The sequence below is a fragment of the Gekko japonicus genome, unplaced genomic scaffold (genome assembly GCF_001447785.1).
Source record: "Gekko japonicus isolate JY-2015 unplaced genomic scaffold, Gekko_japonicus_V1.1 scaffold2269, whole genome shotgun sequence".
Lineage (NCBI taxonomy): Eukaryota > Metazoa > Chordata > Lepidosauria > Squamata > Gekkonidae > Gekko > Gekko japonicus.
In genome coordinates this window covers 199,629-211,635 of record NW_015170959.1, presented here as the reverse complement: position 1 = coordinate 211,635, position 12,007 = coordinate 199,629, and the positions used below count along the sequence as shown (strand labels likewise).

The 12,007-nt window shown below is 43.6% G+C and overlaps 1 protein-coding gene across 1 annotated transcript in view; it reads right to left on the bottom strand.

Moving 5' to 3' along the window:
• Window positions 1-9,505, bottom strand: part of NECAP1 (NECAP endocytosis associated 1) — a 37,548-nt gene extending 28,043 nt beyond the window's left edge. The window contains exon 1 of the mRNA XM_015418925.1: window positions 9,282-9,505. Within this exon, the coding sequence (XP_015274411.1) occupies window positions 9,282-9,505 (224 nt within the window). The remainder of the gene's footprint in view (window positions 1-9,281) is intronic.
• Window positions 9,506-12,007: the final 2,502 nt, after the last annotated feature.

Sequence of the window (12,007 nt, the reverse complement as noted above, 5' to 3'; positions counted from 1 at the left end):
GGGAGGCCTCCCTGGGGACCACGGGGCTGCTCGCTGCCCGGCAGGTGTGGCAGGAGGAGCCACCTGGCGGCGCCACACGACTCGCACCGCTTGTGCCACTCGGCTGAGCCCAGCCGCGGCCACACCACGCCCCTCACCTGAGCCACTCCCTCCCTGCCACGTGGCTGGAAACCTGTCTGGCTTTTAAAACTGGGATTTGCTACAACGGAATTGAGCAATGCTGGCACTTCGATAGTTTGGGCATTTGTCTTTGCAGTAATTGTAGGGTTAACTTTTCCCCGCCTGTACTCTTCTGTCTGGCTCAGAACACACACACACACACACACACACACACACACACACCCCTCTTATTGTGTCTACAGTTGTTCTGTCTGGTTTGCTGGTTACATTTCAAAGAACTGAACTCACCCCTTACTCTTTTGTATTATCAGAATTAAAGGTGGTTAATCTTTATTTAATAGATACATCCAGGAGAACGCTGTAGCTAGACAATTTTGCAAAGTCTCTATAGGTGTTTAGCTCAGGTCCTCCTCTACATGAATGTGGGGAATAATCTTTCATTCCAGTGGGACCCCACTGCTTACTTCCCTCTACTGAAAGAACTCCATTTATTTCTGTTCTCTTGATAGTTAACCAATATTTAATCCTTAAGAGGACCTGCCCCCATGTGAGGTACCTTGTCAGTGGTCTTTTGGAAGTCAGAGTATACCATGTCTACTAGATCTCCCTTATCCACATGCTTGCTAACCTGCTCAAAGAACTCCCAGAAGTTGGTGAGGCAAGGCTTCCCTTTGCAGAAGCCACGCTGTCCTTTTAAAACAACATTTCAAAATAAATACTCCATCAACAATTGTAATAATTCAAACAGTAAAATATACAACTGATTATTATACACCTTTACACCTTTACCATTTGAAACCGTATTCACAACTTGACACTGAACAGTCAATATAATATAAAATCTACGTATTTCTTAGGTTAAGAACTGAAACAGTTAGGATGAAGCATTACATACTCAAAAAAGGGGTATCATTTTTCCAGAAAGACATTTTGTGCTATAAGAGTTTTTGCCGCTATCAAAAAAGCGCTATTTATTTATTTATTTGTTTGTTTGTTTGTGTGTTTTCCATATTTGTCTCCCGCCCTCCCCAAAGGCTCGGGTCTGATTTGTTTTTTGTTAGTTTGAGGTTTGGCCAATAGTTGAGAAGAACTTACTCTGGGGTAAGAAAATGTTTTGCACAAAATTTTATAATCTTTAATGTACTTGTCCAAAACTTAAAAGTATAGGGACAGTCCCACCAACAATGTTTAAAGGTACCCTGTAATCCGCAACCTTTCCAACACCATGGATCAGAGATTACTTTTGAATAGAACAGTTTTTGTGGAGTTAAATAGCATTGAGCATAGAGTTTATAGTTTTGCAGTTTAATATTAAGGAATTGGTTGAATATAAACTAGAAGACCATATATGCTGCCATTGTTCTTCACTCAAAATTAAACCAGTCTTTGTGCCATGTTTGCTGTATGGTTGTGGTGTGAGTCCAAGATTTTTGACGTAAGAGCTGATACAATAATGGTATTAAACCTCTAGATGATTATGTGCCATTACGAATAAAAATTTCAAATGGTGTAAATGGCCCATCCAATTGTTGATAATGTTTGGATTATGAAGCAAATTATGGATTTGAACATATTGCAGCCACGGAATTTTAAGGTTGTACTTAAATTCTAGTTGTTATTTGGTAAGCATTTGTTTATTACAAAGATCACCAATTCTGTACAGCCCCTTTTCCCTCCATTTCAAAAAGTCAGCTGTTTGTTGACCCGGAAAAAACCAGGACTGACCTAGAAAGACTGTTAGGAGTGACCATTAGGCACTAAAACTGATCTATGTCTGTCCCATAAGTCTAAAGTAAGTTTTAAATAGGGATTAATAGGATTTTTAATTTTCCTAACTTTAGGATTATTCCAAATGGCTTCATAAAGAAAACCTGAAGCTAGAAATCATAGCTCAATTTGGACCCAAGTTTTAGATGTGGGTTGAGCATAAAATGCTATATCCGTAAGGTGTGCAGCTAAATAATATTTGTCCAGGTGGGGAAGGCCCAATCCTCCCCATTTGGTAGGTCTTGTCAATAAAGCAAATTTGATCCTTGGTTTTTTATTAGACCAAATACATTTTGAAATATAAGCTTGCCATTGTTGCAATTCTCCTGAAGGTATCTTAATAGGTAAGTTTTGAAAAAGAAATGAAACTTTGGAAATATGTTTTTATTGCTTCAATTTTTTCTAGTAATGTCATATTTAGTTGTTGTAGATTTTCCGGGCTGTATGGCCGTGGTCTTGACACAGAGAGCACTCCATCTTTCTGTATTATAGCTCTGAGGATGCCAGTCACAGCTGCTGGCGAAACGTCGGGTATTAATGCTAGGACCACAGCCATACAGCCCAGAAAATCTACAACTAATGAACTCCAGCCGTGAAAGCCTTCGACAACATAATGCCATATTTAGTTAGTTTACTCCAGTTCTCCAACGGGTTTCTGGAATCACTAACCATCTGTTTATAGTTATAGCTATAAAGGTCTGATAGATTTAAAGGGATGTTAATACCCAAATATTTCCAGGCTTTTGTAACCCAGTGAAATGGAAAATGAATTCTTCATTTCTTGTGACAAACAAATAGGATAGATTTCTGATTTTGAATAGTTCTTTGTAGATCCTGAAATATTACTAAAGGCATTAATTTGTTCCATCATATGGGTCAGAGATGTTTTAGGATTAGCAAGATAAAAAAATTCATAGTCTGCAAATAAACTGAGTTTATAAACCTCTCCATTAATTTTGATTCCTTCAGTCTTTGGGTCATGACAGATAGCATACACCAGCTGTTCTGAAGAAATAGCGAAAAGCATAGGGAAGAGGGGGGCAACCCTGTCTGGTTCCCCTAGCAAGACATAGATTCTCAGATCTGTAGTTATTTATACTGATTTGTGCAATAGGCTCCTGATAGATTGGTTGAATACACTGTCTGGAGGTACATGATCTCAACCTTATCTAATGCTTTTTCAGCATCCAAAGATAATAAAATGGAATCTATATTATTTGTTTTGCCATAGTCAATTATGTTTAAAGATTTTCTGATATTATCTGTTATAGATCTGTTAGGGATAAATCCCGCCTAGTCTTGATTAATATATGTTGCTATTATTTTATTCAGGCATGCTGCTAGTAGTGAAGAAAAGATTTTGAAGTTGTGGTTTAAAATTGATATTGGCCTATAGGAGGCTGGATTTAGTTTGTCCTTGCCTCTTTTATGTGTTACTATTATTTTTACTTCAGACCATGTTTTAGGGATTATACCTTTTGACATAACATTATTGTAGGTGTCAACCAAGGCAGGTATCAATGAGTCTTTAAATTTTTATAAAATTCACTAGGCAGGCCATCTCTGCCTGGGGCTTTGTTGGTTTTAACTCTCTTTAAAATATCATTAATTTCAGCTGGGGTAACTGGTTGATCCAAAAATTTAGCTAGTAGTTAATTTTAGTTAAATGTAGTTAATTTTAAATTAAATGTAGTAGTTAAATGTAGTTAATTTTAAATTAAAATTTATAGATTGCCGATATTTCTGTATAGATGCCTGTTGTGGGTTTTCTAATTTATAAATTTTTTGAAAAAAATCATTAAAAGTTAATTCCTTTTGATGTTGTTTGAAGGTGTCCTTGAGGGGAATGAATAGCATAAATAAGATTAGAGGTGCGTTTTTTTATAGACACTTTGCTTGAGCATCTTAATACATGTGGGAGTTTTTGTAATTAATTTTTGTTTTAGTATTCAGAGATTTCTTTGAATAGAAGAAGTTTCTAACAAATCCAGTTTTTTCCTTTCTTGGTTAAGTTTTCATAGTGTTTTTTTGCCTCCATACTTGCTATGACAATTTTCCAGGTCCTTTATCTGTAATTGAATTTCTGAAATAACCCGTTGCCTTTCTTTTTTATAGGAGGAAGGTATTGAAGTGAGTTTACCTCTTACAACAGGCTTAAAGGCATCCCAAACCACCTCTTTGGAAACGCCACACTCTGCATTGAATTTGAAATATTCTTCTATGCTCTTAACAGTTTCAGAGCAGATATATTCTTTTTGTAATAAAAGTCTGTTAAGAGACCAATCCAGACCTCTACTATTAGTTTACCCATAGAAGGCCGTTTACGCATAAATGATCTAAAATTGTGTGGGGGCCAATATCTGCAAAAGTAATATGATTTAATAAAGGTTTTGATACTAAAAGAAAGTCTATACGCGTATAAATATCATGTGTGGGGGAATAATATGTAATATTGTCTATCACCAGGATTTAATGTACGCCATATATCACCCAATTGGTAATGCTCTAAGATATTACTAAGTTCAGTCGGGTTGTGATTTTTCCTCCTAGTTCCTGGAGTCTTGTGTGTCTTACAAATTTTTGGGTCTACTATTAAATTCAAGTCACATCCTACAATCACCTTGCCTATTTGGAATTCAGATAGTTGTTCAAGGGTGTCTTTAATGAATGATTGCTGGTCTGAGTTAAAGGCATACAGCGAGGCTACAGTTACAGGAGAGCCATCCAACATTCCCCTCACAAATATATACCTTCCTCTGGGATCCACTTTTTCCTGCTGGCTTTGAAATGGGACAGTTTTCAGATGTTCTTCTGCTTGTAATTTCTTACGGCATCAGCTCGACGTTAAAACCACGGCCCAGGGCTCTACAGCAGCAGCAACCCCTAATTGAATGCCTGGTGGAAGAGCTCCATCTTGCAGACGCTGTGGAACTGTGAAAGGTCCCGCAGGGCCCTGATCTCCTCCGGGAGCTCGTTCCACCAGGTAGGGACCACCACTGAAAAGGCCCCAGCCCTGGTAGTAGCTAGCCTGGCCTCCCTCAGGCCAGGGAGGGTCAACTGATTTTGAGACTCATGTTTTTTTAAAGAGAGGACAGACCATTGCTTCCTTGAGTGCCCCTGGGAACAGTCCCTCAGAGAAGGACTTGTTAATAATCTCCCTAAGGGCACCTCAAAACCCCTCATGACCAGCTTTAATTAGCCATGAAGGGCACGGGTCAAGGCTGCATGTGGTTGGGCGTACCGTCAAGAGCAATCTGTCAACTTCCTCTAGAGTGAGTGGACTAAAATAATCCAATATCGGACTAGAAGACGTGCATGAAGCCTCAAGTTTACTCACTGTCACAACTGTATTGGGGAAGATCACAGCGGAGTGACAAGACCTTATCTGAGAAATGGCTTGCAAAAGCCCCACAGCCAATGTCCAATTCCCTAGCGTTTGGTCTGCCCTGTGGCAAGACTGTCAAAGACCAAATAGTTCTAAACAATTGGGCTGGGCATGAGCTCAAAAATGCAATTGTGGCCACATAAAACTCTCTCTTCACGGCTTTGACTGCCATCTCATAGGATAAATGTCCTGTAAGATGTTCTTGTGACTTTGTCATGAGTACGCCGCCATTGTCTCTCTAGCTGTCTTAGCCTCTGCTTCATCAGCCACAACTCCTGGGTATACCAGGGAGCTAGCCTAAAGCGAGGGCACAGAGGGCATCAGGGAGCGATCTCGTCAATGGCTGCTGAGAGTTGGCTGTGCCAGTCCTCTACAAGCTCATCCAACGAGATGCCTGGGGGCATCAGATCCCACAGAGCCATCTAAAGCCGCATAGGGTCAATTTGGCTCCACAGGTGAGCTAAAATACGCTCGCCCCCCCAAACGGGGTTGGGGTGAAACATTCAGATGAGCCTTCAGGGCATGGCAGTCCGACCATGGCACTGCCATAGCAGTGATATGGTTACTCTGTAACCCCCACCGCGAAGATCAGATCAAGCGTGTGCCCAGCCCGGTGAGTGGGAACCATTACATATTGGGAGAGTCCCAGCACCGCCATGGACACCAGGTCCGCTGCCTGTTTGGAGGCTGCATCATCTGCATGGACACTGAAGTCACCCAAGACTATCAGTTTGGGGTGCTCCAATCCCCAGCTTGACACCGCCTCTATCGGCGACAGCAGGCTAGTGGCCAGTGCGTTGGGCGGACGATACACCACTCAGATAGGCGAACTCTTCCTGGCTTCCCACACTAGGCCAGCACACTCGATGCCTGTGAGCTTTGGCGGTAGGAGCGCCTTGAAGGAGTAAGTCTCCCAAATGAACAGGGCCACACTGCCCCCCCACCCCCTAATCCACAATTGGTGAAGGACTGAATACCCAGGTGGAGCCAACTGGGGGAGAGCTACTGTCTCCCCATCTCAAACCCAGGTTTCGGTCATGCATACCAGGTCTACATGGTGCTCACGCAAAAAGTCCTGAAGGACTATGGTTTTACTATTGATAGACCAGGCATTACACAACACTAATGACGGGGGGGGGGGCAATAAAATAATTCAGCCAAGGGTTATCTAATCACCCTCTTTAAAACAAAGATAAAGATGAATTTTTAAACTGATTATTATTCATTATTCTTTTTTGTTGTTGTTGTTCAGTTGCACAGTCGAGTCTGACTCTTTGCGACCCCATGGACCAGGTCACGCCATAAAATATTATATAAAAAAAAGCCAGTCATAAAATATTCTAATTATGAAGAATTTATTATCGAAACAGTTATAATCACTTAGCACTTTACAGGTCTTAGCCCTTAAAATGAACTCGATTTTAATTATCTAACAGTTGCATTATAATATAGTAATAGTCATAACAATAAGAACAAAAGAACACAAGAGAAGCCAATGTTGGATCAGGCCAATGGCCCATCCAGTCCAGCACTCTGTGTCACACAGTGGCCAAAAATACCAGGTGCCCTCAGGAGGTCCAGCAGTAGGGCCAGGACACTAGAAGCCCCTCCCACTGTTCCCTCCCACCAAAAACACAGAACATCACTTGCCCCAGACCGAGAATTCCTATCTATACCTTGTGGCTAATAGGCACTGATGGACGTCTGCTTTATATTTATTTTTTCCATTTATTTTTCCGATTTATACCCCACTCTCCCCGCCACCTTCCTCTTGAAGCCATCCATGCTTGTATCTGTCACCACCTCCTGTGGCAGTGAACTCCATGTGTTGGGTGAAGAAGTACTTCTTTTATCTGTTCTATCCTGACCGCTCAGCGATTTCATGGAGTGCCACGAGTTCTTGTATGGTGAGAAAGGGAGAAAAATACCTCTTTCTCTACCTGCTCTATCCCATGCATAATCTTGTAAACCTTGATCATGTCACCCCTCAGCTGTCGTTTCTCCAAGCTAAAGAGCCCCAAGCGCTTTAAGCTTTCTTCATAGGGAAAGTGTTCTAACCCTTTGATCATTCTAGTTGCCATTTTCTGCACTTTTTCCAGTGCTATAATATCCTATTTGAGGTGTGGTGACCAGAACTGTACTCCAAATGAGGACGTACCATTGATTTATACAGGGGCATGATGATACTGGCTGATTTGTTGTCAATTCCCTTCCTACTAATCCCCAGCATAGCATTGGCCTTTTTTTTGAAGATTTTTTTGCACTACATAGAACTACAATTACTACCCACTACCCTAAAACATGGAGTGAGTAGCAGTCACCATCCTGAAACGGATGGCCAGACTGAGCGGACTAATCAAGTTTTAACTCGGTCCACAGCTCTATTGGGATGAGTCCTTTCAAAGCAGTTCACAGGTATGAAGGAGGCCCTCTCCCTCTGGTTGATTTAGGCCAACCGCTCGCCAGTGATGCTCAACTGTGGTGGTCTAATGTTACAAAGAATTGGGAGGTACTCCATAAGACTTTAGAAAAGGCCAAGAAGGACTATAAAAATATGATGATGTCCCGAATGGAGTCTTGCTCCTGGTGACTCTGTGTATCTTTCTATAAAAGGATTACAAGCTCGGCGGAAATTGGGGTGGAAGTATGTAGGGCCCTTTAAGGTTGTACGTGTTATCAACAAGGTGGCTGTTGAACATGACCTCCCTAAATCCCTACGTTCTTTGCATCTTGTGTTCCATTATAGGTTATTGAAACGGGACCCAGGACCCTCGCCCTGGGCATGCAATCCTCCAGCTCCACCTCCTCTTCCAATCGATGGGGAACTCCACCATGTAATTGAAGAGGTTTTGGATTCCAGGTTGTTTCATGGACAGTGACAGTACCTGATTAAGTGGAAACATTTTGGTCCTGAGGAAAATGAATGGGTTACTTCCAAGCATGTTAGGGCCCCCACCCTTCTTCGATGGTTTCACAAACGGTATCCTGACGAGCCGGGGGGAGGGTGAGCTTGAGGGGGGTGTTATGTCAGGTTCGGACCCTTGACCTGGGGATTGAATGTCCTTGTACCATGATCAATAACTGTATCTTGCTGCCCTGCGTTGCTAAAGGCCACTTTTGCTTTTGTAACCCCTGCCCCGTTGCTCATCTGCTGGCTTCGCTTAAGGCCTTATCGGTCCTCCCTGACATTCCTAAGGGTGTGTGTGTGAGTGTGAGAATGAATGTACGGTGTTGAGTAGAGGCGCCGCTTGTAACTTTCCCGAAGCTACCCCCACATGGTTCACAGGTCCAGCTGTGGCCTTGGGAGTCAGGAGTCCTGAGAAGCAGTTAGTTGGGTCGTATATCCTCTCATGACCTGTAGTAGCCTGAATGGGTGTGACATATGTCTGATGGGTGGAACCCGTTCCCCACTTTCCTCCCCTGGGCTATTGATCGCTAGTTCTGGCAAAGGTGTTCACCTGACCAGAAGCCATATCTTACCAATAAACTTGATCAAGGACTATTGTGTACAGAGTGGTTACTCCAGGACCTGACACTATGTCCCTTTAATTAGCCACGCCTCTATATTACTATGCAAGGTTAAGGAGAGAATGAACATGCTTTCACTTCTGAGGAAGCCTTGAGCTCATTAAGAGAGACCTTTTGCAGCGTTCGTTGGTGAAATTCGGATAAATATTTTGGGTACGAACTTTTCACTTTCTTGAGACTCTGTTCACCATGAGACTGCTAGTATTGTAACCTATTCTGTTTTTGATACCTTTTATGTTAGTATTTGGCAACTGAGCACTAATTCAAAATAGACTTAAAGGAGTCCTCCCTTTTGAAACTTTTGTACAATTGAGGACTGGCATTAATAAAGGGGTTGTGCAATATCTTTTGTGATATATTAAGATAAAATACTTAGATGTTTGGATATATGATTATTTCTGTCTACATGATAATTAATATAACTGAATAATTTGTAAGAAATATAGAAAAATAATATATATATAAAAAAGGAAACAATTACTTGAGATACTTTGTAATCATCTGTAGCATGGTAATTTGCTGGCTCTTTGTCAGAGCATGGCTTCTGCCTCGGGTCTGCTGCCGCTGCTGCCGCCGCCGCCCCTGCATGCCTGGAGGCCAGGGCTGCTGGTCTGCATCCGGGTCGGGTGCTTGGGGTGGATGCACATCTGGCATCTCAGGCACAAGGCTCCCCTCGGCCACAGTGTGCACCCCACAGTCCAGCATAGGGCACTTTGCTTAGGACCCCAGCTCTGTCCATGGCCCCGGCACGCGTTCCTCGCAGTCCTGTTAAAAGAGTCTTTAATGATGCCTTCCGCAGTGGCTGCATGGCAACAGTAGGTCTAGTGCCCTGGCTGCCTCTTCCTGCTACTAGACTTGCAGAGGCTTAACTCTCTGGACCTCCTCTTTCTTTTTATGGATCCTTTGTGGCAGTGACTCTCGCACTGTCTCATTCACCCCACTGTCTTACTTCCAGCCACACTGAGCAGCAGTTGTGATTCTGGGTTGTGGAAGTTGTCCAGACTGTATCTACAAGCCTGCTCAAACTCCTACAGAAAAGAAGTGGGAGATTCCATCATTAGACATGTAGAGATTTGGGTTTGAGACAGGTGTCTGGACTGTGCGGTAAATTGCCTGCCTGCTTAAACTCCTACAGGAAAGTATTCTGGATACACAATCTCCAGATGATAACACCCATGGGACTGAATGAAGACGTGGACTGGATCTGCCGTTTTTGAATGAGTGGCGGTGTGCCTGCTGCTCTTTGACAGCGCTGCCCCGCAGGCCCCTCCCCCTCTTTCCTCTCCCCCTCCTGCTTCTGTGAGCTGTGTTATGCAACACCTGGGGGTTACTCCTGCAGCACCCTTTAGCTCCAGCATATCACTAATTATCACATGACAAATGGGCCACTTTATCACAACTTTTGGTTGATGACACACACATCCAGAGGCATTGGAAATTTTATAATAGGCTGGTGTGCAAATCTATTTATATACCCGATTGATTTTAAATCTAGCAATTTTTAGACTTAAATATTTATATATCTATACATTTTAGCATATATATATATATATAAACAAACATGTTTTTTAGATTGTAATAACGCTGAAGGTTTTGTTGTGAGTGCAGTCACCATGAGAAGGGATCCATGGCCTGCTTTATAATTTTTCAGCAACTGCACAATGTAAGAGGTAGAAATGTTTTTTATTTAGTGCAGACTTTTAGAACAATTTCGGATTTTTTGTTGCACGTTCAGAAAGCAACACCTGGTCTGGAATAATATATTTACTTCTGAATGTGTGCCTTTTGGAAAGAGCATATATTATTGATCATCGATGAAGGCCCTAGAGGCTGAAACGCATCTGGTCTTGTTGTTCATTTGATCTATTCATCAACTGCGTATGCGATATCATCAGCTCTGTATGTGAAATTATTATAGTTTATGTAAAGCACATGTTGGAAGTTCTATGTAGCCTGATATTCAGACTTTGTTTTTAATCTCTGCCATTGTGTACACCACATATTTTGATATTTCATTTGAGGTCACTTGACCCTGGCAGCATGATTGGTGATTTCGGGTCACCCTTTTCCGTCAATGGATGATGCTTACAGATGGGTGCAGAGTACTCCTGCAGGACTCAAGAGATCACTCCAGCCGGAAGCCCTCGTGCTTGAAGCCCTTTAGGACTAGCTTAAGATCTGGGTGAACTGCTACAGTAGTGCTGAGAAGGCCTAAGTTGCTACAGGGTTCCTTCCTCAGCCTTTTAGTCTAAACTATATATTAAATATAAGAGTGTTTATCTCACTCGGCCTCTTCTCTTTATAGATGCTTTGTCCCCGTGATGCTCCGCTGGTGGGGCTCCAGACCAGAGTTTGAATAAAGCTGGAGGGCCGCACACACGCACACACGCACGCACACACACGGGGGCCCTGCTGACTGGAACCCCCCCCCCCCGGTGTCAACCAAGGCCCCAGGAAGGGCCATTCCCTTTGGAAAGCACAAGGCAGCCCCTCGCCAGCCTCCCCAACCCCACGATGGCTACCAGAGTTACGCACAACAGTAACAGCTGTTGGTCCTGAATCCTCCCGTGAACGTCTTGGCAGAGGGAGGCTTTGCACCCAGCTCCCCTCCACTCTCTGCCAACTCCCTCCTTCCTCGTGGGCTCTCTGCCTGCTGCCCAGACTGGCAAATGTCAGGAAACGGCACCCTCCTGCCATTCACACAGAGGCAGAGGCGGCCAAACTCCAGGCACGGCCAGCAGCTACAAAGGGCAAAGGAAGGTTGCTGCGGGTGGCACAGGGGCCAGGGAGATTGTGACCAAGGCAGTGCTGCGGCGTAGACGGGAGCCCCTGGAACACCTGCCATTTAAACTACTCTGTGGGAAAGTATCACAGGGTGCCCCACTATGCTAAGCCAAAGCAGAATGTCCTGGGCCCGTCCGAGGTGCACCCTGCTCACATCAGTCAGCTGCTGCTGGCACCCTTCCTCAACTGAGAAACACTCCTCTCTTTTGTCAGTCAAAACCAGTTAGCAGACTAAGAAGCCGAGCCAATGGCAATGCTGCCCATGGGTGTGTGTGTGCGCCGCCCCCCCCCCCGAGAAGGTGGCGTGCCTCTTTGCACCCAGGATTCCGTTCCCGGCCATAAGGTCCTCCCCCTGAGGCCCACTGATCCGTGCCAGGGAAGGGCCAGTCTGTGACTAAAGGCTTCTGCTCGCACTGGACCTGG